Below are 27,907 nucleotides of genomic sequence, written 5' to 3'. Positions count from 1 at the left end.
GTGTTAAATTTTCTTTCGTCAAAAAGAAGTATCACTCCCCAATGGAAGAAAGCACTGTGTGTGTCAGGGAAGTCCCCGGAGGCAGGAGCAGAATCTTTTCCTATTTGTCTTGCTGACCTTCCCCAGAACCACCAATGGGTGTAGTCTGAGAGCAGGGACACTTCAAGTTCACATCCTGGGATCTGGTTCTCCTCTGCCTGCTTAGGGAGGAGGGAAGAAGGCCCACGGCGTCTATGCCGACCGGGACTCCCTGCCCACGGACTACGACATCTGGCGGCAAAGAGTAATTTTCCCTCGGGTATCCCTTCTTATTACTTTAAGAACATTCACCTTAGGGTGATTCAAATGGATGTATATTTATAACATATTACATATACATATAAAATAAATATATGTAAAATATATTTAAAATAAAGCATTTTATTTTAGGAAAAAACACCCTTTGCTAAACATCTCCAAGAGACCCACAGAGCATTCCAAGCTTAATACTCAGCAAAAGCTAGTGCTTCCCTTCCCTGCTGTCTTGTGGCTCCTGCCTTTCTTTGCAAATGTTGGGGGATTGGTGTTCTTTGCTTCAACCACATGGATTTACAGACAGAAACTGAGGCAGAGTGTTGAAGGCACACAAGTAAGAGATCCCTGCCCCTAGTGCCTTTTTGTGCCCAAAGTTAGCATTCAAAATCCATTAAGCAGCTAAATTAGTAAGAGAATCCATAACCTTCCCATAAAACTGGCTTGAGGTGAGCTCTGAACTAGTCAACTGGCCCAGAAAACCCCACAAAATCGTGCAAACCAAGAGATTCCTCCTAAGAACACCCCAGAAACTGCCCAGGCCATCCAGGGTTTGTGTTATCCAAAAAGCCCCCAAGTCTCTGAATGTCACTTTGCAGGAGCACTGAGTGCGCGCCATCCTGTCCCGGGAAGGGCTCCACTTGCAGCAGCGGGACAGGCGCTCCCCCTACCCCTGCTGAAAGCTCCCCTGCTCAGTGGAACACGGACGAGGTAGCTGGGCACGGGCTGAAATGACAAACAGTGACTCTTCTACAAATGTGGACGTTTATTTCAACAAAATGTGAAAAGAATACATTTGACTGATGCGCCTTGCTCATCAGGGTATGTGTCCGTCAAGTCTCAATGAGACCAGTGAAGGCTGCTTTGTGAACGAAGGGACTATGGCAATCTCAGCTTGAGCAAGTCTGGGTCAGCACATCATTTCTACTCCTCCGAGCTCAGTAACTGTGCACGGAACGGGCTGGGGGCTCTCCGATGGCTCACAGTCTGTGGCTCTTCCCGGCTGCTCTGTACGACAAAGCTCTGTCCAGGGGAAGACCCACAGGGAGGCGCTCGGGGGACGGGGGAGGAGGCCGAGCGGACTTCTAGAGAGGAACCGTATTCACTTACTGCGTCATCATCTGGTCAAGGGGGAGAGGTGAACTGAGGGTGACCCGCCTGCCTCTGGAGAAACGCCAGGGCAAACAGAGGGGTTTGTGGAATTTTACTAATTATGGAAAAAAATCAAAGGCCAAGCCAGTTTTTACTTAAGGTGATACCAGCAGGAGTGGATGCCTCTTTCGGGACTGAACGTGGTTCCCACCTCTTCCTGCCCTCTCTGGTGGTGCCGAACACTGGCACCTTGCACCAGGGCCCCCTGACCGAGGCTCTGCGTGCCAGTGGGCCGCCAGTGATGCAACCCGTTCCCCGGGGCCACCTGCACAAGCGCTTCCCAAGGAAGGGGGGCGGGGCTCATTGTGCGCAGACTCTAGCGTTAAGGCTCGAAACTGTAGCATGTACAAAAGTATTCATACAACCGCACTAAAATGTCCTAGTGATTCATTCCCTCCCTGGTCATCAGGGACATGTGCAATTAGCTGCACCGTGAGAACTGAAGGCTACACCAGCCCTGATCACCTGCCATTATGGCTTCAGGGACACCAACGGGGGAATCCATAAACTCTTTGCTCCTCAGGTAAACGGGTTGTTGAAAATAAACTCTCTCCACCACTGGTGCGGAGGCCCCTGCCGCTGGCCAGGAAGGGCCCAGTGAGCCGGGAAGACAGCAGCACCACGACGGAGTTGTAGATGATCTTAAGGTCATGTGGGTTCTCTGTTCTCTGGAAGCCTGCTCACACCGGGGAAGGCCAGTCCCTGGTGCTAAGAGCAGAGATGTCACCAGGGTCCCTTTCAGCAGCTGTGGGGAGACCAGCTGTGCCTGCTGCTTGTGGACACCCAGGAAGAGACGAGACCCAGATGGAGGAGGGACGTCCGCTGCTAGGAGGGATGCCCTGGATATAGAGCTGAGTGACTCTGTAGGCACTAGTAACCTTTTGTAACGATCAAAGCTCCAGGCTTCATAGTTAAGTTATAATAACCTTCCAAGTCCTAAAAAAGAGAGACTATCCGGCTCACGCCCCATGGCATGAATAACTACTTTTCGGCGATGGAGAGGGCCATCCCCCAGGCTCTGCTTTGGCCCTGCTCAGGCTGCTGGACCTCCCACGAGGCTCCCAGCAGGTGCAACAGCTGGGTTCACAGGGACATGCAAGGTAGTGGTAGGTCAACCATCTTTCTGTTTGTTCTGAGAATCAAACCCACAGTTGAGGCCCCTAAATCAACAACAGTGACTCGGTCTTCTTCCTGGATCAGGGTTTTGCCCTCATCTTTGAGGTCCCAAGGAGCTGGCAGATTTCACATTCCACGAAGAAGAAACCGGTACCTTGGTGTGATTAAACTGGGAACTATTCCTTTCCTAGTGCGTACCGGGCTGAACGTGAAGGTAAACAAAACAATGGACTTGAGGCTTCCTCCTGGGCCCAGCCCTCCTCTGCTGCCTGTGGCTGCAGGCTCATGGGGCCAGGGGTGAGGGAGGCCTGCTGACTGCCTGACCACAACCCCCACTTCCCCAGGCTGGGGCCCAGGAGCTGTGAGACCAGGAGCAGCTGTCCTGCTTTTGTGTAGTGAGACCTCATGGTACAGGCTTGTACCCTTCATTGCCTTCGCAGGTCCTGGCAAGGACAGAGGGCTGTAGTTACAGACAAGGTAATAAATACTGAGTGGGATGGGTGTGACCGCTGGGGGCTTTGTGACCCTCTATCCCAGTATGTCATGCATAACCTGAAAACGTTCAAAGGGAAGCAAAATGCCACTTGGATTCCAGTGCTGGGTCTCCTGTGCCTTCTCATTAGAGTGGTTTCAACTGGAAGAGGCAGCTCTAGCTCTTTTCTCCAGAGGCAGGGCAGGGATGGGCAGGAGGCTCTTTCTACGTTGAAGGGGAGTCCATCGTGGAGAGGATCCGCACGACTTCTGCTCGCTGTGTGGGTGAGATGTGCTGAGTCATGTGGACGATGGAGTCCATGGCAACCTCGGGATTGGCCTGCACCAAGCTGGAGAGGAAGAGGAGAGCGGACGGTGAAGAAGAGAGCCAGCAGTGTCTAGATGAGGGAGCTTACGAACTGTCTGACTACATGCTGACATTTTGGCTCCCACCACACCTGATTTGTCTTCCTACGTGGAAAAAGTCCCCAACAGCAACTCAAGTATGAGATGGACCTGACCACGTTTTGCTACATCAGAAAGTAAGGAATTATAACAACCACAAAAGCAATGGGGGCACGTCACAAAGAAACTGGAACCAGCACAAAGGTGCTTCCACTGGCTAAATCTGGGACATTTTGGGCACCGAAGAGAGTGTAATAATGAATTGCAAATTATTAAAAAAATAGAAATTCATTATTGGTGTAGACTAACGAATACCTACATGAATGGAGGAAGACAGGAGACTTTTTGCTTACAGGAGAGCTGGAGTGAGGACTGGGGAGGACACAGAGTTGGAAAGTTATCCTTCTGCAACCTCACCGTAAAGACTGGATCAGACAAGAGCCCTCCTTGGATGCTAGATCTGGGTGGAAATCCTGACAAGGAACAGGAGATCTGCATGGCCTTCAAGCGTGTCCCCAGAGACTGACTACTTATTAGGTGCAACGGGGGAAATCGGTAATGATGCAGTGGAGAAACTGAGTAACGCCTTGACCAGGTGATTCTAACATGAGGAAGGGCAGATGACAGGCTGTCTCTGCATGTGGTACCCCGTGAAGGCCACTTCACATATGTACTATTCCATGGAGAACGTATAACCTGAAGCTAATCATGAGAAAACATCAGACAAAATCAAAACAAGCAATGTTTTACAAATGATGGATTGGGGTGCCTGGGTGGCTCAGTCGTTAAGCGCCTGCCTTTGGCTCAGGTCATGATCTCAGGGTCCTGAGATTGAGTCCAGCATCGGGCTTCCAGCTCAGTGGGGAGTCTGCTTATCCCTCTGCCTCTCCCCCTGCACGTGCTCTCTCTCAAATGAATGAATACAACCTTTAAGAAAAATGGTGTATTAGATATAAGCTTCTATCAAAGCCTGGGTGGCTCAGTGGCTCAGGTCATGAGAGCGAGCCCCTCATGGAGTTCTGTGCTGAGCGTGGATCCTGCCTAGGATTCTCCTCCTCCTCTGCCTCTCCTCTGTTCTCTCTCAGAAAAACAAAAACAAAAACTTCTATGAATGTTAAATTTACTAAAATCGATCCTACTGTGGTTATATAAGAGCATATCTGTATTAGCAAATACACACTTTAATATTTGTGGTAAAGGGCCATGATGGCTATGATCTATGTGACTTATCCTTAGCAGGTACATGGGAGCGTGGATCCCATGCTTGGGAAAGCAAGCACACTCAAGTGATAAAGCAAATGGGGTAAGCTGTCAATAATGGGTCCATCAGGGTGGAGCCTGGTCTTCTGCACTGACATTTACAAATGTCCCCGGCTGCCTCCACGCCCCCATTGGAAGGAGAATTCTGAAAACTCATGGCTCAGGAGGGGAGGAGGTAGTTTCCCATGATGCTGCCATGGCATCAGCTTCTCTCACAGAATCCTGAAGATCCAGTCTGAAGATTTGCACTTGGAGCTAATAGTTGGGCACAGTGAACTAAGCCTTCATTTAGCAGAGATTAGAGACCAGGAACTGACAAAGAATGGTGTTTCAGGCTCTTATTTTTTATCGGACGGTCAACTACAGTGGTCCCAAACAAAAAACCCACAAAGATTGTACGGTACCATCTCATGATTTGTTCTTAAATCTTTGGTCCTTCCAAGCAAGCGAGCCCAATTTCTCCTACAGAAGTCCCCCATTGCGGGGCTCACCTGCGGATCTGCTTGAGGACATAGTCTCTGCTGATGTATTTGATGTTCTCCTCGATGACTGAGCGAACGCCGTCTTCCTCAGTCAGCTGTTTCTCCAGCCACTCCACCAGATCCTTGTTATTGTCCCACACATAGGCCTGCAAACAGATGACTCTTGGTCAAACACAGAGGCCGGGCTAGGCCGGACGCCCTGATTGTTCACGATCTGGGAAGTTCACTCCAACAGCTGACTCACTGTAAAATAGTTGGTCATGATTCTCTACTCTAGCTGGCATTGTAGTGGAAAGAGGCCTCAGGACAGGAGCTGTCCTCATTTTCTTTCCTTCTTTTGGTTCTAGATGCCTCTTGGGCCCCTGGAGGCATCCGTGCTCACAGTCTGTCTCAGGTCCTGTCATTCCAGGGCTCTACCTATTTCACAAAGGCTGAGAGAATGTAATCAGCTGATGGACTTGAGAGAAACAGTTAAAACCCCAGATTGTTTAGTGAAGTGCTGATTGAGGGGTGCCTGCCTGGCTCAGACAGTAGAGCGTGTGACTCTTGATCTTGTGGTTATGAGTTCGAGACCCATGTGGGTATAGAGTTTAAAATCAACATGTGTTTAAAGGAAAAATTAAGGGGTGCCCGGGTGGCTCAGCTGGTTGAGCATCGACTCTTGATTCCTTTTTTTTTAAGATTTTATTTATTTGACAGAGACATGGTGAGAGAGAGAGCACAAGTAGGGGGAACGGGAGAGGGAGAAGCAGGCTTCCTGTTGAGCCGGGAGCCCGCTGTGGGGCTCGATCCTAGGACCTGAGCTGAAGGCAGAGGCTTGACCTACTGAACCACCTGGGCACCCCTCCACACTTGATTTCTGCTCACGTCATGATCTCAGGGGCATGAGATTGAGCCTGGCACCCAGCTCCATGCTCGGCGCAGAGCCTGCTTGAGGGTCTCTCTCTCCTTCCTGCACTACCCCCCACTTGTGTATGCACTCTCAATAAATCTTTAAAAAAAATTAAAATGAAATGTGTCTTTTCTGAGGAGCTCTTAAAATGTAAGTCTCTAGGCCCTGCCAGGCTGGCAGAGGAGTCGTCTGGTTGGGGAAGTGTCAACAAGGCATGGAGGGGAGGTCTTGCTGCCAGGGGAGAGCTAGGAGGTCAGAAACCGACCCCCCATTTTACTTTCTATGAGAATATTCCAAAGGGGCAAGGTGTCTGTAACCCTGAAAGTCTCAACAAACCGCCTTGTGCCTCCTTTTTTTCGAGATCATTTAGCTGAGTATTTCCTAGGTAGTTGACTACATAATAATTCAGGAGTGTGTTAGAAACCTAATAGCCTTCTCCTTGCTCTCTTCTCCTCTCATTTTCTTTACAAATCATTTAGGAATCGTTTTGTTAATGGTTTCCGGAAAACCAAGTACCACCATTAGGGCTCATTCATATTTATGTCATTTTGTTTGGGTAATTAAACACAAAGCTCGTCATTTAAAGGTGCGCTATCCTTCTCTGTTATCACTAACGAAGTCAAAGTCAGAATGACAATGAGTTGGGCGCTGTAATTTAATAGGTGGGTGCATTAGGGGCTCTCAGAGGCTTTGAGGCTTGAGCTGTGGCTCAGGAAACCTGTACACAAGCAAGGCGCCTGAGCCATGCCTGTCACTTTAGGATCCGCGAGGCATGGGTGGGGGTGGGGGGGTGGACATTGTCTTCTTCACACCCGTCAAGGGCAGCGGGGTGCGGTTTTCTGACTTTCCATTTCATGCCTTCAAAAAGGATGCTTTCTCACAGACTCTCACTTGCTCATCTCTGACTTAGCTGGTGAGTTAGCTGTGACTGCTCACTTACTACGTCATGTGATTGACTTCCACAGTTCGAGAAATTCTTACACAGTCCTTCACAGTTGAAGGATTAAGGAGCCCAGGATTAAGGGTCAGCAGCTCGCCCTTCCTAGTTCTGGTATGCATTTCTCTTTCTGGCCCCCAACACGGCCGCTGTTTGGAGTAGCGGCTACGGAGATGGGCTCTTCTCATCAGGGTGGGATGGCCAAGCGGCTGTCAGCCCCAGCCCCGGGTCAGGACTGCGCCGCCGTCCCCATGGCAAAGGGCAGGGAAGCGTCTGGTTCTGGAGGAAAGGAGGTGCTACGTCAATCTCTACGGACAAAGTTGGGGGGTGGTGGTATTTTCCCCACGATGCGGTGGTCTCTGGCACCCCAGCGCACGTGCTCCCTCTGACCCGCTGCCACTGAACTTGGACCCTTCCAACTCTGTCGTCGGCGATTTAGACTTCCCCACAGCTTGAGGAATTACGCACATGCCCTCACGTATGCAGATTTTGGGGGTTGGAAAAAATAGTGAATGCTTCTTGGGTTTCAGAATGGGAAAAAAACAAAACAAAACTAGATTTACCCAAGAATCCCAAAGCCTTTAGTTTAGGAGAATATTTAATACTCTTATTAATCATTTTTAATCCGTTTGCTTTTAATTAAGAAACAGCATGATGCTTTCCTATCAACATATGCCAGGGAGCAGATTAATTGTGGCTTAAGATAACTCTCCTTGATTGGTGTAATGTATTAGCTAACGAGATGCCTGCTCCTAACGACGCTCAGACACTATGCTGGAAAGCCAGCTACCCTCTAGAGAAAACTCTTCTGCCTTCCCCTCCCGCAGCCACAGAATATGCTAGGTGTTTAAATTAAACATTTAAAAAGTTCCTAGACAGGATTAAGGCAACACATCCCAAGTTTTGGAATTGTTGCTCTAAAGTCTCCTCTTTGAAAACATGGCCCCATGTATGAAAGACCTGCTGTTTGCTCAAAATAGGACAACTGGATGACAGCCACAAGCCAAACCGCAGTACAGTTTCCCTCATGGCAAAGTACACCAAGGCGAAGGGGTCACGACTCCTAGTTGACAGCATCTGGAGTGAGAACAAACAAATGGAAGCATCCACGGTGCCACGGGGTTTTCCTAATGGGCCTGGGAGGGTTTCAGATACTGCCGTGGCCGAACCGCATGCACCGGGAACAGCAAGGCTCCCAACCACGGAGTTAGGGAGGCTACGGTTCCTTGTCTGCCCTCCTAGAACAGAGATGTAAGACTCATCATTCCAGCCATCCGGAAGGACGGGCCAACCCTATTCCCCGAAAGAAAGCCATTATCATTTCCCTCCTTAAAATTATAAAATCATGGCTGATTATTCCAAGCATTCCAGTGTGGATTTTAAGAGCCAGTGTGAAATGCTGGGCTGCTAATCTCGTGACAGGCCTGGGCTCATAAGTCACCTGCCTCACACTCCTCCCAATCAGAACATTCTAATACCAATAAAGTATTGATAGTTAAACTCACAATGTTGGCCTTACAATACATGTTCAGCGGAAGCTTTATCTTTCTCTGCATCAGTGGATAAGTATCTCAGGCACTACGCCATTTCACTAATTGTATGTAGTAATTAGTCTATCGCACAAAATCTAAATGACCTGTTTAGAAAGTTTCCTTTCAAAGTATTGGATAGCTGTTAAGTCCTCCTTATTCAATGTACAGGAGGGCCAGAGAGTGACCAGGGCACAGTCTGATGGATGTGAGTCCCGATTACCATGCCCTGTAGATCACTCATCTTGTGGGCTAGCTGGAGACCCCTCCAGCAATGTGATTTCTTTTCTGAGGCTTTGGAGTAAAACAGCAAACAGCCATGTGGGCTGGGGTGGCCTGTGGACCCCGTCTCCTCAGCTGGCTCCAGTCTTAGCCCCACCCGGGGCCAAAAAAATGTTTTCCAGGTTCTGCCTTCCCTCCACCTTCCCAGGCCTGAAATGAGAAGTCTGGTGTACAAGACTTGTCCAGGGGTAGCTTGACGCAGGGTTTTGGGGACTGAGGAAATCCAGCAACCCTATCAATGGTGCTTTTTCATCTGTCATCCTTACAAGGGCCTCCACTGACCGGCCATCTCGTTTGGAAATCCAGAGTAGAGTGAAGGGGTTGTGAAGGGTCTGGATCGTAAGAACATGTTGGCACCCCAGACTGTGGGCAAGTAGGAGCGAGCCGCATCAGAGGACACCTACTGAGAATGGACCGTGCTCACAACTCCCGCCACAATCATGAAGTCACACATCTGTAGCTCTTAGCTCAGCACATGTCAGAAGGTAAACTGAGCTGAGAGGAGCAAACGGGCATCATTTGAGTGTCTACTGAGTGCTAGGCACCGGCTTCCATGCCTTCTTTATCATGTCATTTAAAACTCACTGAATGCCGTGAAAGAAACATTGTCTCTGTTTTACAGAGGAAGGGACGAGGCTTAAATAAATATCATGTCCAAGCCGGCCAGGCTGGGATGTGCCATGTTCGTGAGATTCCGAACACCACGTTCTGCTCCAGGCCCCAGGCAGAGTTCTCATCTCAGTTGTTACTACTGAGGCTTGGGGGGGGGGGGGGGGATCAGTCTTTGAAATACCACATACTCGGGGTCTAAGGATCGAGACCGAGATCCTACCCACACAACAGATGCACACCTTATTCCTATGACATGACTTAAACCCCGGTTCTTGGTACTGTTTCTGGCGAGCTGCATTGATGCTCTGCTTCCGTCTGCAGTGAAGCCCTGAACCATAAAACTTATGATTTCCTACAACAGGACTGTCCCAGTGGGTTCCAGCAGAGTCTTGTGACTCCTGGGAACAGATTCCTCTATGGGAAACAAAAGACTTGCCCTGCTAAGTTATAGAGCATCGCAGTGTCTTCAAATTTCCTATCCCTCAATCTCTTTCTTCAGGATAAAATTTTAAAAAGAAAAAAGCACAAATTCTCTGGGACAAAACACACAGCACGGCTCATAGAATCCTATCACCAAACACCTTTCCCTGCTAGTAACCGTGGTGAGGATCAGAGGGTCACTTCCTGGTGTAAAGTCAAGGTCCAGACTCTGCCGGTGTCTGCACTTGAGACCCCGTGCACAGTATCTATCACTGTTTGAAGAACGAATGCGGGTGCGGGTGCGTGTGGATGTGTGACATTTTTAAGGTTTGTAGCTGGTCCTCCGTATGGAGCTGCCTCTGTGCCGGCCCTGCAAAGGCCGCACCGACGGCTTGTGAACTGTGCAACACTTTCTTCTCTCAAGGGCGCTACAGATCTTATCAGCCACCCCGCGCTCCACTTGTCCTGCTGAGCCTGCAGAATATGGAAGGAGGTTTCAAAGCCACATCCTAGCATCACTGCCCTTCCTCCCTCCTCGGCTGTCCTCCTGGACTAAAGAGCTCAAGAGAATGTGGTCTTCTGTGGATGGGAGGGAGGGGATAGCCTTAGTGTCTGGGTAGGGCTGGCTCCCAGGCAGCCTCCGCCTGCCCTCGGGGGCTGGGGCTGTCTCTGGCCTGACTCCCAGCTGGAGTCTGTGCGTACAAAGCCCACTGTTCTCATCTCTATGAGATGGCAAGGACCTGCTTCTCTGGACGCACTGTCCCCTGGCTCCGGGATGCTAAGGAACCACTGAAGGGCTGAGCCACTCACTTCATGCTCGGAGAGAAGCTACTCCTTCTCCTCATCCTTGTGCTTACTGAGGCCATGCACGTCCATTACTGACTAATGTGGTAGAAAGGCGGTGCGGGCCTCTCCTGGCCACACACACACACACACCCCGTTTACCTAGCCGGCCACTCTTAACTGGAGATCAACCTCTTATTTTACACTTGCGTGACTTTCAATGCCAACTTCCTCTAGAAGCTGCCAGTAGCCACTGACAAAATTGTCTCACTCAATTATGATGCCACAGACTGACCTTAACCTGAACCAGGTGTCACATAAGGCTGCGCTCGCCTGCTGCACATCTGAAATATTTATCTAAAGAAGCTTTTCAGTCGTAAAGAAGTGGGGAGGCTTAACACAGAGGTGAATCTTAGAAGCACCCAGATTCACTGGCTTTAACAATGACGGCAGATCTTGGGAGTTCCCTCTTCAGAACAGTCAGCAGAGACGTCAAGCAACGCTTTGCAGGAAGAGGCTGAAGGGCCCGCCCACCCTCAGCACGCTAACCCAGGAGGCACCCAATGTTCTGATCAGAACAGCCATCAGGAAAAGACAGTTTCGGCATATAGGACCAACATTCTGACAAAATAAATATATGACATGTATGATTTACTTTTAACCCATATAATAACTACCAATAAAGGTCCATTTCTTTTTCTTAGTGTGAGTAAGCAGAGAAATAAAAGTTCCAACTCCTTCTTCCCATCCTCTCATGGACTGTGTTGTGTAGCCCATAATTCCAGGGGCAAATACTGGTATCTGGTCAATCTGGGCTCAGACCCGTCCCATCTTAGTCCTGGGGCCAGAGCACCAGGGACAGCAGCTCACTCACTGTGTGGGGAGGAAACAGGGCTCAAGCCTATAGGCTTCCCTTCCACTTCTGCCTGTAGAGGCCTAGGGATCCTCAGGTGGGGGTAAGGAGCAGAGCACAAAGGCATCTACCTACCTTCACAGTTCCTTCCACCTCCACAAACCAGCGCCGTAACATGGCCTGGATCTGGCCATCGGTCAGCTCTGGGTTGGCATTGTGGATTTTCTTTTTGACCAGGTCCTCCAGCAGGAGACGCCTCAGCCGCCAGTAGAAGAAGGTACGGGATGTTTTCCAGTCCAGGATATCCTATGTTCAGATAAGAATAAGCTTAGTCACCTCAGCCCTAATCGCTGCTCAATGCCCACTCCAGAGGGAGCTCCACGGCACAAAAACCTATTCTCTAGCAAGCCCCTCAGAGACTTGACACTGGCCGGGACTGTAGCACCTGCCGCTGTCTCCCCAGCTCAGAGCCACAGCCCCCCACCCAGAGCACTGCACACGGCCACAGGCCTCACTAATGTGAGCCCCACGTGTGCCTGAGATGTTCTGGGAGGACGCTGTGACTCTCCAGATGATGAGACAGTGTGGGACTGGTCTGGAGCAGAATGGATCCAACAACTTGCACACAGATCCAGTGTGACTTGACTGCTGCTGGAACCCGGGCACCGGGTCCGCAGCCTGACGACCACCGGAGCAGCTGTTCCCAGACAAGGGTCATGAGACGCTGTCTTCCACCCGTGAAACGGAACTTGCCTTCTGAGGAGTCCAGGGTCATGTAAATCAGGAATTGTTTTGGGATAACAGATACACAAAAAAGGGAAAAGTCTCTCCAAAAAAACCTGAAAATAGTTTGATTTGCACCAGCTGTTTTAACCCACCCCTAAGAGCTTTCTGCTTGGTAGCCAGTATGTAGGAGACACATGCCCGCCACTCGAGGGCTCTGACAAGTCAGGAGAAGTGGCAGCCGCCGTACTTACGTTAATAACACCCTTCTCCTGCATCCGGCCCGGTGTGTCGTGCAAGTCAGCAAACTGCACGGCTACCTGATGGTAAATGGGAATTAGGAATTCCTCCCGCTCCTTCAGCTTGTTCTCCAGTTCCTTCCGCTCCACTGGGCTGAGCTCTGGGGTGCCTGCAATTAAGCAAACTTGCCCGTCACACTCTGTGCTGACCCGGAGTCTCTCTGCCGCGGTCACACGGAAGCTCGGAAGCACCCCTCCTCCCTCTGTGGCCTGGCTCTCCATGCTCTTCACTACCGCTTTGCTGAGTAACAGAACTTCATGAGATGCCAGACTGGTCCTTATCTTGCCATGGGGAGCCCACATGTCCTCCTTTCGCTGTGGAGGTCACAACTGTAAAAGCAGCCACGGGAGTCCCTTCTCCCCAGGTCTTTCTCTGAGTGGGCACCAGCAACTGCATGGGGGTCTGTGTCTCCTGCATCGTCTCACAGACTGATAGCCAGGCCCCTCCTTCCCACACAAGACTCCATACCTGGGCCTGAATGATCAGCATTCGCACAGCCGGACCATTCTGCACGTGGGACAGGGGAAGGGAGCAGTCCCTACACCTTCAGGTCCAGACCAGCAGCGCCTTCTCCCACGTCCACCCGCCCAAGGACTCCTGAAGTGGCAAGCTGCTGTTACTGCACAATTTCTAATCTCAGGCTGGAAAACTCTTAATCTGAAATCAGTAGCATATAGTCTAATGAGAGCCAGACCTGTGTGTCTCCTGCCAGCTCAACAGATTAGATTAGCCAGCTTCCTAGTCAACACCTGAGCTCCTACTGCCAGAGCCAACCCCTGACCAGACTGATAAAGACATTCTAGTTCTTGGGCTAAAAGTGAAGGAAGAGGGGAGAAGAGAAAGCCAGTCTGCAAATCCCATCTAGACCACTGAGCTTCCAAGCACATAGCACCCTCACTCAACAAATTCCTCTAAGGAATCTGAATTCCCTGTAACAGGGAGGACCCCTGCCGCCCCCACCCCCCTGCCTTCAATCAGTGGGCTCCCAGTAGAAGTGCTGCCATGTTAGGCTTTTCTTCCTAATTGCTCTCCGAATGGGACTTGTAATCAATACCGCAAATTTAGCTGCCTGCCTAGTGAAGAGGAGTAAGTCTAGCTGAAGGAGCTATAGGTGACAGCCCCTGGTGTTGGGGACAACCTGAAGTGCTTTGTCACCAAAGCTGACAAACAAATACATGACCACAGGTGATGGGCAGAGAAGAGAAAGGTCTATTTCAAGCATGTCTGTCTGGGAACAGGCCTTGCTCTTTATGCCACTATGAATCATATACCATAAACAGCCTTGGGCTGCTGAGTGAGCCGTAAGTATTCCAAATAAACACATGTTAATAGAACAGGGATGTAGCCATAGGACCCAGTTCATTTTTATGAGGTTTTTTAGACGCCTACCTCCACCTCTTTTTTTTTTTTTAAAAAGCCCATCACTACTTGAAAACCACAAGGAAGAGAGCTGACGGCTATGTCTTCCTGGGCGCTCCCATAGAGGGCAATCACACTGGGGCCCTAACACACAGCAGCCTTCTCTCCATGCTACACAGAGCAGGGCTGTGGGATAAGACGAAGGCCCATCCATTCTGGGGTGGATCTGCCTAAAGAGCCAACGGGAGGAGAGCCAACTGATGCCTTCCGAGATGAGACTATCTCAGTAGTCTCCTAGACAGGGAAGCAAACATTTTTCCTTCTCTGGTAAGAGGAACTGGGGCTGGAAAGCTGGGGCAGGAAAAACAGAAGATGAGTCTGGAACATACTGCCATAAAAAGCAAGAAAGCACTCAAGTGACTGACACAAGTTAAAAGGACACAGGAGACAGTTTGAACGTATTCCCACTGGCCAAATCTGGGACAGTCTGAGCATCAAATTTATCAAAAATAGGATGATGATATTAATTACCAGAATATTTATGGAATGACATAGGCTGAGAGTCCATTCTAATATAAATAATTAAATGGGGGAAGAAGGAAGGGAAAGTTCTCCCTTCCAGCAGAATAATAATTAATAGACATGGAAGGAATGATGGAATTAGAAAATCACCATTTTGGGGCGCCTGGGTGGCTCAGAGGGTTAAGCCTCTGCCTTCCACTCAGGTCATGACCTCAGGGTCCTGGGATCGAGCCCTACATCGGGCTCTCTGCTCAGCAGGGAGCCTACTTCCCCTCCCCCTCTACCTGCCTCTCTACCTACTTGTGATCTCTGTCAAATTAAAAGAAAAAAAAAAATCACCATTTTACCACCATCATAGCAATTGATTCTGCCAAGAATTATCAATGTGTACTAAAACTAGCGGGTGAGAGTTTGATGAGGAATGGAATATTTACATCGTCTCAAAGTATCTCCTCACAAATTATAAGCGAACAAAACCTTAAACAAATAATCACAATTACCATCACCAAGAATAAGACAATCTGACATATGCCTCCTGATACGATGTCCTGGTCATAAATAACACTCAGCAATATTCCTGCCAAAAATATATTATCTGGATTTAACCATGGGGAAATACAAAACAAACCTAGACTGAGGACCATGCTACAGAATAGGGGCCTGTGGTGTCTGGCTGGCTGGGTCGGTGGAGCATGTGACTCTTGATCTCAGGGTCGTGAGTTTAAGCCCCATGCTGGGTGTGAAGATTAGTCAAGAAAAATCTCCCTCCCCCACCCCCGCAAAAAGGTGGCCTGTAGTCTTCAAAAAAAAGTCATGATGATGACAGACTAAATAACTGAAAACAGGCTGCAGTGTGTGGTCTAGGGTTACATCTTAGATCTGAACAACAACAACAAAGTCTGTAAAGGATATTACTGGGACAACTGGTAAAATTTTGATATGAATCATGAATCCGATAGTAGTATTGTTATCGATGTTATAGTTCCTAATGTAGATAAGTGTCTTGGGTTATATAAGAGAAAGTCTGTGTTCTTAGAAACACACACTAAATACTTTTGGATAAAGGACCACGATGTCTACAAATGACTGTCAGATGGTTTGCAGAAACTGTGTGTGTATGTGTAGAGAGTGCACAGGTGAGCACATGTACATGAATACACAGAAATGATAAAGCAAATGGGACAAGATATTACCAACAGGTAAATCCGAGAAAAAGGCATCAGAAGTCCTTTGTACTATTCTAGTCACTGTTCAGTGAAACTATATCAAATAGAAAGTTAAAAAATAAGCCAAGCTAAAAAAAAAACTTTTTCCTGGCTCCCTGATGCTAAAAATCAGAAGTCAAAGTTAATATTTGTGGGGTACAGAGCACCATTCTAAGTGCTTCGTATCTATTAACTCGCTTAATCCTTCCAACAACCTGAAAGTTGGTATTCTTGCTGTCTTCATCTTACAGGTGAACAAACTGAGCCACTGAGAATTTATGTAACTCTCCAAGGTCACAAAACCAGGAAGGGGCAGAGCCAGGTCTCAGGTACAGCAGCGTGGTACCCGGAAGACTTGGGGTAGAGGACAAGGAAATGCTTCAGTAGCAGAATCTCGTTCATTTCAGGAAAGGCTCAATGATGATGGCAGGCTGCTGGCTGATACAGTCGAAGTTCCATCTTAGTCCCATTCCATAACTGATACCAAGACAATGCCTCTAACAAGTCCTGCTCTGTAGGATCAGTTTCCTGGGCATGCCTAGTATTTTTTTTTTTTTAAGATTTTATGTATTTATGTATTTATTTGAGAGAAGAGAGAGCACGAGCAGGGGCAGAGGGAGAGGGACAAACAGACTCCCACTGAGCAGGGAGCCTGATGCAGGGCTTGATCCCAGGACCCTGGGATCATGACCTGAGCTGAAGGCAGATGCCCAACTCACTGAGACACCCAAGCACCCTGTCCTAATTTTTGGGTAAACATTGATCATATTCACCACATTAAAGTGTCTGTTTATGAGATTATTTCTTGAATGAGGCATGTCTGTCGAACTGTTTCTTTATACCCCAAGTCCCTAATACAGAGTGTGGCCTATAGCATTACTCACTAAATATTCCTCCTCTAACTTTCTTTACATTCCACCTTCACTTGATATGAACACAGTGTCATGCAGATTTGGCTGCACTGTTTCAGAACACCCAAAGTGAAGTGTTGTTATATGAGCCCAGACTCATTGTTGTTATATGAGTTCCTTGACTGCCAGGGTGAAACAGAAATGTTTACTTCACTCTGAGTAAGCAGTCATCTCTCTATCAAACAAGAAAGCAGTGACTTTAGGCTCATTCATTACAGTGATCCAAGAACTTGTCCTTCTGATGCTACCGGGGAGTGTTTAAAAGTTCATGTAGGTGGTTTCTGTGACATGGGACCTGAAAGGCACAGCCTTTCTCTCTATATCCCTTGCCCGCCCCGACCTTGTTTTCTACTCTTTAGACTAAGGCGGTCCATGACTTAGAAATTATGCACACTTCTCATGAAGGGCAGAGTGCTTGGTATCCTCTGTGCGTCACCTACATATACGTTTTACTCCTTAATCAAACAGTAAGTCTGCACTTGGGAGAGCATGCTGTTCGCGCTTGTGTTGTAGCAATAGGCCAGACTCTAAGTCCAGAGCCACATTCAGGTGCGGTGACGTTTAGGGAGGGGACCAGTTGTGCAGTGGGACTACGGTTTGTTTTTTTTTTTTTTAAAGATTTATTTTTTTGACAGATAGAGATTACAAGTAGGCAGAGAGGCAGGCAGAGAGAGAGAGAGAGAGAGGAGGAAGCAGGCTCCCAGCAAAGCAGAGAGCCCGATGCGGGGCTCAATCCCAGGACCCTGGGATCATGACCTGAGCCGAATGCAGAGGCTTTAACCCGCTGAGCCACCCAGGCGCCCCGGGACTACGGTTTTGCAACACTTCTGTACTGGTTGCCAAGCAGTCACGGTCCTGAGCACTGTGAGCATCCACTTCCCACCCCTGGGAACTGGGGCCACTCTTGCTCCAACACTAAAACCTGCTGGGTCCCTGAAACCTGCTAGGCAGGCCCAAAATTTGAGGGTAGCTCCTCATGTTCCTGAGATCAAATGAACACCGTAGCAGGTAAAAGCACAGCCCTGCCAGGGACAGGGGATGGCAGGACCAAGGATACAAATGAATAGGAAGTTCCAGACCTTTAGAACATCCTCTCTCTGGGTAAACAGCCAACACTGTGCTTGTATATGTGTATACCTGTACCATATACAATGCATACCGTTTACTGAGCATTTACTATGTGCCAGGCACCACACTTAACTGCTTTCAGGATCACACAGCTCATAAGTCACCATGCACAATTCAGACCTAGGTCTGGCCAGGTGTTAACACTGCTGCCAAGCTGCAGGCCTCAGTGTCACTGAGTGCTTTCCAAGTTGCTTCATATACATCACCCAACCTTACAGACAGGGGCATCTATTTTACAAATGAGAAAAACCAAGGCTCTGAAATGTAAAGTTACTTGCCCAAAGGCATCCAGCTCTTAAGTAGCAAAGTTAGGATTTACACTTGAGTATCTCCAAGGCTTGTGTTCTTCCACATGAAATAGCATCAACAGCGGCCCAAGCAGGTGTCCTGGCAGTGGCCACAGAAGGGCAGATTAGCTAGACGGTTTAGTTCATTGTATGGGCAAAGGGGGAAGACTTCCGGGTTTAGGAGTACAGCATCCTGGAAACAAGGTCTTGGCTTTACCAAGTTGGAGGGAGAGACAAAGGTCTTGTCTACCCAGACAAGCTATTCCAGAGCTTTAAAAGAGTAACAATAAACACCTGCAATGCTCTGACCCTCCTGAGACTAGGAAGATCACAGAACATTCCCCCAAAGTTTGCCTTGTTTGATTCCTTCCTTAATGCCTCTGATCGCAGTTCAAGACCTGCCTTTAAAAAAACATCAAAGCAAGGAACAGAAGTAGAGGATGTGTGTATTTTAAAATGCACATGAGAAAGTCAAGGATATATGTGCTTTAAGTTGGGGAAGAAAAAGTTTGCTAAATTTTATTTTCTAAAAATAAAAGGCTGCTCTTAAGCTAGTTAGACCCTTGTGTAGCACACTGAAGGCCTCTCTCTCCTTGTACAGCAAAGCAGCCAGCCCTGGTAATGATTTAGGGGAGATTAACAAATATGTCAATGTCTATTTTCTGCTTAATTTAAAAGCGGCGTCTATAAAGATTTTTGACTTCTGAACCCTGTTCTCCTGAAAGAAAGAAGGTAAGAATGAGGAGGGGGATAAAGAGTGATTATCCTATCATCGATCGTTTGTCAGGAGCATTTCTTATTCACTGGACTATTGTAAAAAGCTAAGCTCTCGATCAATCCTGTAAGCTCCCTGTACAATTAAATATCTTGGAATGGTTTTCTTTCTTTTCTGGCCAGATTGCAGGGCCTCAGGGTTTTTAGGAAAGCAAGTCGTTGTGTGCATGTGCGAGTGTGTTTAAGAATATGCTACAGGGAGGAAAGTCATTCTTTTTCTAGAATCCTACTTTAGAAAAAGGCTGAAATGGGAGAAGAAAGGTAGATTACTCCCATCTCTTCCCTCCCAAAATAAAATGTCCCCATGAATTCCTAAAAATCCAACCTTAGAGTTAAAAACACTTTAATGTAAAGAGATGAATCCAGAAGGGCAGTACTAGTCTGATCAAATGAGGAGAGCTAACGTTACTGTGCTAGAAATGCTGAAGTACCTTTCCTCTCCTTTAATCCTCGCAAACACCCTCCAAGATGGCTGCCTTACAGATGAGAAAACCGAGGCACTAAAACGGGGCAGTAACGTGCCCAAGGCTGTGAAGCTAGGACACCGTGGAGCGGGGATCTGGGCTTCAGAGCCCATCAGTTTTTATTTTTAAAATTTCCCCAAGAGAGGGGTGCACGGTTCCTGGAAGTATGGCAATAGCAGGTTGACAAGTGCAGTGGATGGGAGTGAGCTCCTATTCGGTCTCCTACTTCCAAAAATCCATTTAATATATTGTCCTAGGATAGAGGACGTATCAGATATTAAACTGATAAGAAAAGATACTATATTTGATCTTAGCCAAAAGGCCGAGAAGCAATGTAGAGCCAATGCCCTTTAAATGAAACAAGTTAAACTGACCCACAAGTGTCCACAGGGCACTGGCCTGTCAGGTGTTCCCAGGGCCAGGACATAATGAAAAGCCACATCTCTCCTCCATGGGGTCAAAGCTGGAGAGAAGCTTCCGAGGAGGGAGCTGATTTCTGTAGCAGGAGGTGTTTTTTTTTACCCAGCCATGACTCTGAAGGAGGGCAGGAGGAGGGGAGCCTCACCCTATGGACAGGCAGATCACATCCCATGGTGGAGGATTTGGGGGAAGGGGTGAGACCTTCAAAGCTTAGAATAAAAATCAGGCTGGTAGGCTGAAAATTCTCTACTCAGCCAAAGGCACTAGGTGACCTTGCAGAAATCTCTTTTCTGTGCTCAGTTTCTCGTTTATGTAACAACAATCCTAAACTGGCAAAGAGGGAAACTGTTTTATAAAAGAATATGATATTAAAGTGCTTTTTATTTTTTAGTTATACTAAGAAGCCTATGTAAATTTAAACCCAATTTCAACTTTTATGGGCCCTTCTTCCTTCTCTTAAGAAAGCAATTTGCTTTGATTGGTTAAATACTTATGAAGAAAAGGAGACCACCCTCTTCACTCAGCTCCAGAATATCTCAGATAAAAGAACACACACCCGTACCTCAATTTTGAGACTGAAAAATCAGCATAAAAAAGACTGGAATCTTATTAAGATTAAGAAGTACAAATACAAGCAGCTGTTTAAAAGATCTGTGTAATCACATTTTCCATGTTAAAAGAAATTCCTCTGTAAAGATGGTAAGATAGGGGGGAAAAAAAAACCCTTGCAAAATGATTTCTGTATCCATCACAGGTGTGCCTTTCTTTACACAAAAGCATTCTGGAAAAACTGTGTAAATCAGATCCTGTTTTAAATGCCTTAAGGGAGCTATTTAGAAGGAACCCTGCAGTGAATCCTTTGGTAAAGCAAATAATCCTTTTGTAATGGGAATAATTTCTCCCAATGTATCTAGTTTTTTTTGAAATCCCATTTTCATATATCTGCTTTTCTTCAAAGGGACCACACCTATCTAAATATACAGCTGTATTTGCATATTGATTTTTAACAGCAACCCTCTCTGGGATGTTTAACCGTAGGTTCCTTGCAATGGTATTAGTGCTCTGCTGTTCGTATTTTTAAAAATCATTACAGTAAACCCAAAGATTTCCAAATAGGAATCAAAGAATCTGTTATTCCCCCCTTCAGCCCTGTGCCCCCACGCAGACAGTCCACACGAGTCAGGAAGCCGCACAGAATTCTCTGAATTCTCGGGGCAGTTAAGTCTCAAAGTCTTTACTATTTTCCTTTCCTTAGTTGCTCCTTTCCCTCAGCCAGCCTGCCCCCCCCCGCCCCCCCAACCCCCGCCACTGCCCCACCAGTTCTAGCAGGTCAAGGGATGGGGCTCTGGGTCAGCTGGGGCCAGGCGAGGAATAGGGTCTCTCAGACATATTCTGATGACAGCCCCCAGGCAGGAAGAAGCTTAGGTTCAGTCCAACAAAATGCCAGCCAGGTCTCTCCGTCTGACAGAACTGTGAACCATGGCTTCCTGCGATGAGGCAAGCCCAGGTGCTTTGATAAATACAACCAGATGAATGGAATAGACCAAAACAGCCCCTTCTCCTTCCCAGAAAACGCTGTAACTGTTGCACCATATTGCATCAAACCAAAGAAGTTCTGAATCAGTATGATGAGGTGGGTGGTAAGCCGCTGCTCCTCAGGGAAAGAGGCACCTGCCTACCCCAAAGCCCAGGGCTTGGACGGCCATGGTGCCAAGTGAGGACACTGTGTGTGTTCAAGAGGTGACTGGGCAAGAGGCTACTTCCCATGCATTAGGATCAGAACTTCTTTCCCTTCTGACTTTCCAGGCAAGGATGCTGCCTTCTGACTCAAACAAGCAACTCTAGCTCTTTTCAGCTTATAACATCTTGAAGATGTTATAACTTCACAACTGATGGAAAAGCATACATAGCTCAGATACTTTGATCACTTCTGCCAGAAAACCAGCTTAACCCCTGCATCCCCTTAACCCAAAGAAGTGTCCTTTTCCTGTTATCTGGCTGCTTAAAAGAGAAGGCTTGGGAGGCAGGCATTCCCATAGATGTCTCCAGGCACATTTACCCTCACCAGAAGCCAAAATACTCACTCTGTCTCCAGGAAGCCTTGGGCAGAGGGCTGTCCTGGGCGGAAGGGCCAGGTGTGGAGCAGCCACAGCGCCCAGCCGGCTGGGAAGAGGCCCATGTTCGAAACGTGCGTCTGGAGAAGGCAATGTTTCAGGAAGTGGCTCCTTTGCCTAAAAACTATTTGTGTTGAGGAAGAGGGATGGAGGAGACCTTATGATTGCTTCATACTTGGACTAGATGGCTCTCTCTCTCAATTGATATGTCATTTCCCTCTGAGCACAAGGCAAGGGTAAGGATCCAGGAGAAGATCTTAGGTCCTGGCATCAAGAGACCAGGCCAGGAAGGCCATCCTACCCCACACCCACTCCCTACTCCTGGCTCTCTGAGGAGGTAAGGATGTCAGGGAGACACGAAGAAGGCTGGGGCTCTATTTCCAGAGAAGAAATTCAATTTCCTTAAGGGATCCAGACCGGTAGGATGTTATCTGTCCCGCACGGACTCTACCAAGCCTGTTCTAAGAATCCGACAGTGTAAGACAATGGTATTTGGCCTTTTATCACATTTCTTTCTCTCTTTACCTCTATCAGGAATACGTGCTGTTTTCATGCTTTATGATAATCACGAACTACAAACTAGTAATTCATCTTCTACCCAAACGAACTATATAAAATGACGAAAGGTCAGTTTTTGAAAATAAGAAATCTGAAAGAGATGAAGTTAACTGTTCATAAATTAAATATTACTCATTATCCTTGGAGAATAAATCATAATTCTGTTTTTGAACACAGTCAATCTGTTGTGCATTGGTTCATCGAAGTGATCTGACAGCGTGCTCCCCAGTGTAGGGGCCAATCTGGGAAGAGACTGGGAACATAAGGTAACATCCATTCCTACAGGCTTTCTCCTAAATCAGATTTTTCTCAGTGGAATTGGCTTTAGACAACAAAGGGAAAGAATTCCTTTTTAATTTTGTTTAGGTTCAGTACTCAGCTGAAGTAAAATCTGGGGAAATCCTAAGAAAAGTAGAACAGAAGGAACCACAGTTCCATTCTGGACTCTAATGTACATTAATTTGTGTCTTGGATGATTTAAGTCTTCTTTTTGCCTTAATCTCAATCTGGAAAATGAGGTCATTTTCACCCACTTTGTGAAAAAGCATCATGGCAGTCTTTGATTCTAGGCACTGATTGAGAAAGGAGCCAAAACCCAGAGCAAACCCCAAAGGAGCTGAGTTCATAGCACGTGCTGTTCCACCCCCGCTGGCCCGTGACCCCACAAACACACCTAGTATATGTGATCTTCCTGAAAAACCACAATTGCCTGAGGGACATGACCACTCCTATTTCTTTCATATTTCTTTTCCTATACCACTTGTTCCAAAAGGAGACCTATGCCACACAGATACCAAACGTGGCTATCTGCTTCTTCTAATGATTAATGTGGAAAAGAAATGATGTCAATCCCTATATTTGAAACATGCTTCATAGATTCAAAGCCAACACACATTCATCTGATCTTCACAGTGGCTGGGTGGGGACGTTATCCCCACTTCTGGATGAAGAAGCTAATGTTTGGAGGACTTACAACAATTTACCTGCATTCAACCTAACTGAAACTTGTACATGATTTTTATTCTAGATCCACTCTCATGTTCCTGACCTGCCCTGGGCCAGAGCCTGCTTCTCATTTAGTAGACTAAGGATTCTTTCTCTAGTGCCAATTTGGTCAAGGTTAAATAAATATGGTTTTCTTCAATGCAGAGAGGAAATTGATAATGAGATGATTTGTAACAAATGATTAAACGGTCATCACTTGGGAATCTCCTCCCTCTCCCCTTCCTGTATTTCAAAAGTTAAAAGGTGCTGGGTGAAGGTGGGAGCGATATCACTTTCAAGAGAAAGAAGCTTCGGCCCCACACCCCTCACCATCCAGCGGTTCTGCAAACAGATGTCAGAGAGGATCCCTCTTCCTACCACCCAGTTACTCCGAAGGGATGATAACAGCCATTGGGGGGTTAAAAAGAGGCAGTGAACCCCCAGTTAATGAGTAGGAATTCAGCAGGCAGTGTAAGATAAATGGAGCTCTCTCTGCTTCTGCTGGAGTCAGCATGAACTGCGGCCCTGCGGCTTGTTTGTGGCAAATGGAGTGCGCGAAATATCAAAGGGCAGTGATCCAGAAGAAGACCGACTTTGACAAATTTTAAATTGGCCAGAAAGAAAACCAGCAAAAAGGGGGGGGGGGGAGAAAGAAAGAAAAAATGGGGGAAAAAAAAGAGAGAGAGAGAGAGAGAGAATTATGCAATTCACTGTGTCCTGCAATTGTGGCCCTGCTGCCTTTGTACAGAATTAGTGGTAAAAACAGCAGCAAGGATTGCCTGATGCTGGGAGCAATTATGAGCCATCTAAGTGAGATGCTTATCAGTGGCTGAAGCTTTTAGAGCTCTCGCTCTATACAGTCATGAGTAACTTGCTCTGGAGCTGCAGTTACTTTAATTAAAGTGTATAGGGTTGGTCAGAAGTAATTATCCTGTTTGGAGAAGAAAGAGAAAACCACCACCTCAACAATTCTGGGTGGCAATAGATTTTAGAAACAGCTTTGCCAATTCTTGTTGTATGTGTGCACTTCCCATAAAAGGATCAGGCCAAGATGGGTTAGAGTTATTGGCGGTTGTTACCTAATGGCAAACAATGGGACGCACACAGGGTTTATTAGAACCCCAGTCACTGTGCTTGGCTCAGGGCTCCCAACTGCTGGGACGTGCAGTCTCCAGAGTGCAAGCAAGCACTCAGAAGTTCTTGTGTCTCTACATGGGAGCATATAACAAGTCCACAAATGGTACTGTATTAACTAAGTTACTATTTGAAACATAAATGAGCTAGCATCTCTCCTTTTTATGCCTTCCATTCATGGAGTTTCACTGCCTTCTGAAGATAATCACTGTGTTCCTTTAGAAAAACAAAACCAAAACAAACCAACAAATATAAGAACCTCAAGCAATTATCTTCACTAACACATCATGGGGCTCGATGGGAGATCTGGGCGGAGAGAGGTGTTTTAAAGGAACCCGGGGCTCCCAGGGTTGAGTCCTGCATGAAAAACTGCAGCTCTCAGAAAACGAGCAACGGAGTCGTGGCTGGAAGCATCACGTGCAAATGTGCCCAGGCCTGGGCTCCTGCCGCCACGGCCTCTGTGAGGAATCACACAGTGGGCATTCTGTACTTCTGTTTCCCTGGCTTGGGATGGCCTCAGAACACCACCTGGCTAGGTCTTCAGCCTCTCTGTCCCATGACACTGACTCACATCCTTCAGAAACGAGGCGGGCTTGTCCAAAGACACAGACAGAAACAGGGCACTGAAGCCTAGGATAGTCTCTGCCTGATTAGCCTGCTCCCCAACAGCAACTTCTAGCTAATCATTCTTTACAAGGACATCCACAAGGCCAGAAAGATGGGCTCTGTGAATTATAAGAAAATACCAGAAGAAAACTTGGGTGACTTTTGCTTTTTTTAGGTCCCACTTTCCCTCCTATTATATACACTATTTCATTCTACCCGGGCTCTTACCATATAGAGGACAGTAAATAAAGATTATCATGAATTTGATCAAATGCTTCAGTGCCTCCTCCTCTGGCCTATGAATGCACTCATTACAAATCAGCTGAATGGCTCATTGATTTGCCAGGAGGACAAGCAGACATACCCAATCGCTCAGCCAAGCGAATGTAGACTGGGTCCACCCGACGCATGGTTTTCACCAGATCCTTTCTGCGGAATTTGATTTCTACTGTCCCCTCTGGCTCCAGAACTGATCCCCTGGATCAGAGAGAAACAAAACAGAAATAGAGGCACTTTAAAGGAAGGAGACAACAGAATGAGGCTGGTTACAATGTGCAGACTAGGAAATAGCTTCATTATGGTTTTGGCCACCCATGGCTCACAGAAGTAACCCCAGGGAGGAGGATGGCATCAGAAAGTGTCTAAGTGGGCTGTAAGAAAGGCCAGGCAAAAGCAATTAAAACAATTCTCATGACCATACCAATCTACTTCCGTCTCCAAAGAGGAATACAGATTCCACCATCTATAGCCGTTAAGGGTAACAGGAATCACATATTTTTCCAGGGGGGACAAAAAAGATGATGATGTGGGCACAGTGGCAGGGGAACAACCTCCAGCAGCACTTAGTCTGTACAATGAGGGATCAATGCTGATCGGTCCCACACATAGCTGTCAGTCTGCTGGTGGGACTCCCACACACGAGGCCAGGCCAAGCAGGAGAGAAAACACTCGACCTACCGCTACAGAGCGGTCTCTAGTTTCTAGTGTGTGCTGATGATGTTCTATTACCAGGAACTTGACTCTAGACAAATTAAAAAACCACCACCACCACCTTTTACATTAAAAAAAAAAAAAAAATTGTAGCTAATACTATACACATGGCATTGCACTAAGTCCTTACATATAAAGAGGAATTGTCTGTTATCTGGTATCAGATCAGGGGCTAGATTTGGATTTAAAAATAATAAGTCTCAAAAAAAAAATAAAATAAAATAAAATAAAAAATAAAAATAATAAGTCTCTCAGTATGTACTGCTAGCCTAGGGATTTTGCCATAAAACTACTGGGCTCTCCCAAGCAGCTGTTAGAGTAGGAGGCTAAAATCTTGGGCAAAGAGAGAAACAGGTCCTCTAATAGAATGATCGGAGGCAGGAATTGGCATGGACAATGTCAAAGAAACACAATGTGAAATTTACCTATTTTGGAAAGGGTTGAAAAGAGATTATGGAAGGAAGCTGGATGTGGTCTGTTTTACTTAAGTATTTTCAAGGACCACCTCCCAACAAAAGCCTGGGACTTTACTCTTGCGGTTCTCTGGGTGCCGTAAGCACGGTGTTCTCCAAACCTCCTAGGAGGCCAGAGTGAGCAGCTCTGGGTTGGAATCCCAAAACACGACTGCTGTGGTACCCCTCAGTGCCCAGCAGCTTGGCCCACAGACAAGCAGCAGCAGTTCAGGGCAAGTAAGACCGCTCCAGGTTCCTCATCAGCCAAGGGCAGAGCTGGGTTAAGAGGCTAGAACTCCACAGACTAAGAATTTAGTCCTTCCACTCCGACTCGCCTTGAGCTCCCTCCGTCACATATCTAAGAAAGAGACAGTGAACAGGTCTATATGCACAACAAATGGGAGAGAACCCTCCAAGTCTCTCCTGGTGCCTGGAATAGAGGCTGTCTTGGTAAAAGGATCTGGGCTGAGGAATCACACTGGGAAAGCCTGACTCCCGCTACTTTCCTCCTCGTCCTAGCAGACACTATTTAGAAAATCTCTTTTTCTGACCGTGGAGCCCGCTGGGAATAGACAGATTCAAATAAAGTTCTCTTGGTTCTAATGTCCTCCAGGAGGAAACCAAACGTTAGAGGATCCCTAGGGATAATGAATGGAAGTCAAGAAGAAATGCTACCTGCTCTCTCGGTCAGCATACATCTCCATGTGCCGGGGGTTGATAGTGGGGTCGATCACAACCCAGGAGCCCCCCCGGAGCTCAGCCTGGGGAGGAATGTACACCATCACTGGCTGGGAGCACTCCCGTAAGCTATCCACGATGTAAGCACCGAACTTCAGCACTTGGTCGTACATATCTGTGGAGAATGAGACAAATGAGAAAGTGTGAAATGGTGCTTCCAAATATTGTTCATGTCATGGCACACACAGAAAATAACACAGGTGACAGGCCGAGGGATTCAGCCACCCCAGGTCCTGCCCTGCAACCCTGGAGACTGAGAGGATGGTCATTTCCACCTGTCTTCTGTTCAAGACTACAGGGAATCTTCAGAAGCACAAGAGAAGGGTACTGTCTTTCACAAGACACAGTGTGCAAGCCCGATGGATTGCCTATCCACTTTATAGCCTTTTTGAATTGCTGGATTCAGGTCTCATCACATTAATTCACACTTGCTCTACAAATGCTGAGTATTTTTCATGTCAATATGTGATCTCTCTCACTACATTAAGTTTTCTGAAGGAAGGAACCATTCAAGCTCTTCTCGAGTCTTCTCATGATACTTAGAATATGCTAAGCTCTTAAAATGTGCAGCTAATGGAAATGGAACCTTCAAAAATTTTATCTTCAAAAACCGCATCCCTCCTCCTTGTATCCTCAGTGTCTTGTCCGGTGCCTTGAACACAGTTAGTGCTCGGTAAGCATCTGCTGAAGGAATGAGCACACACTCACTTTGGAAGGAACATAACCAGAAAGAACAACAAAGTCCTTAACAGT

General features: G+C 47.2%; 1 protein-coding gene and 1 non-coding gene across 7 annotated transcripts in view; both read right to left on the bottom strand.

The window, feature by feature from the left end:
- Positions 1-1,037: 1,037 nt before the first annotated feature.
- Positions 1,038-27,907, bottom strand: part of ACACA (acetyl-CoA carboxylase alpha) — a 290,224-nt gene continuing 263,354 nt past the window's right edge. For all 6 annotated transcript variants that reach the window (XM_045985474.1, XM_045985475.1, XM_045985479.1 and 3 more), the window contains 6 exons: positions 27,092-27,269; positions 25,339-25,451; positions 12,463-12,617; positions 11,621-11,791; positions 5,187-5,323; positions 1,038-3,380 (listed from right to left, as the gene is read on the bottom strand). In XM_045985474.1, coding sequence (XP_045841430.1) covers positions 3,257-3,380; positions 5,187-5,323; positions 11,621-11,791; positions 12,463-12,617; positions 25,339-25,451; positions 27,092-27,269 — 878 coding nt within the window. In that variant the 3' untranslated portion in view covers positions 1,038-3,256. The remainder of the gene's footprint in view (positions 3,381-5,186; positions 5,324-11,620; positions 11,792-12,462; positions 12,618-25,338; positions 25,452-27,091; positions 27,270-27,907) is intronic.
- Positions 19,301-19,492, bottom strand: LOC123930396. Its single transcript, XR_006816106.1, has one exon. It is a non-coding gene; the product is annotated as a U2 spliceosomal RNA (small nuclear RNA).

Source organism: Meles meles, chromosome 18 (assembly GCF_922984935.1).
Source record: "Meles meles chromosome 18, mMelMel3.1 paternal haplotype, whole genome shotgun sequence".
NCBI lineage: Eukaryota > Metazoa > Chordata > Mammalia > Carnivora > Mustelidae > Meles > Meles meles.
This window is presented reverse-complemented; position numbering and strand designations above follow the sequence as displayed.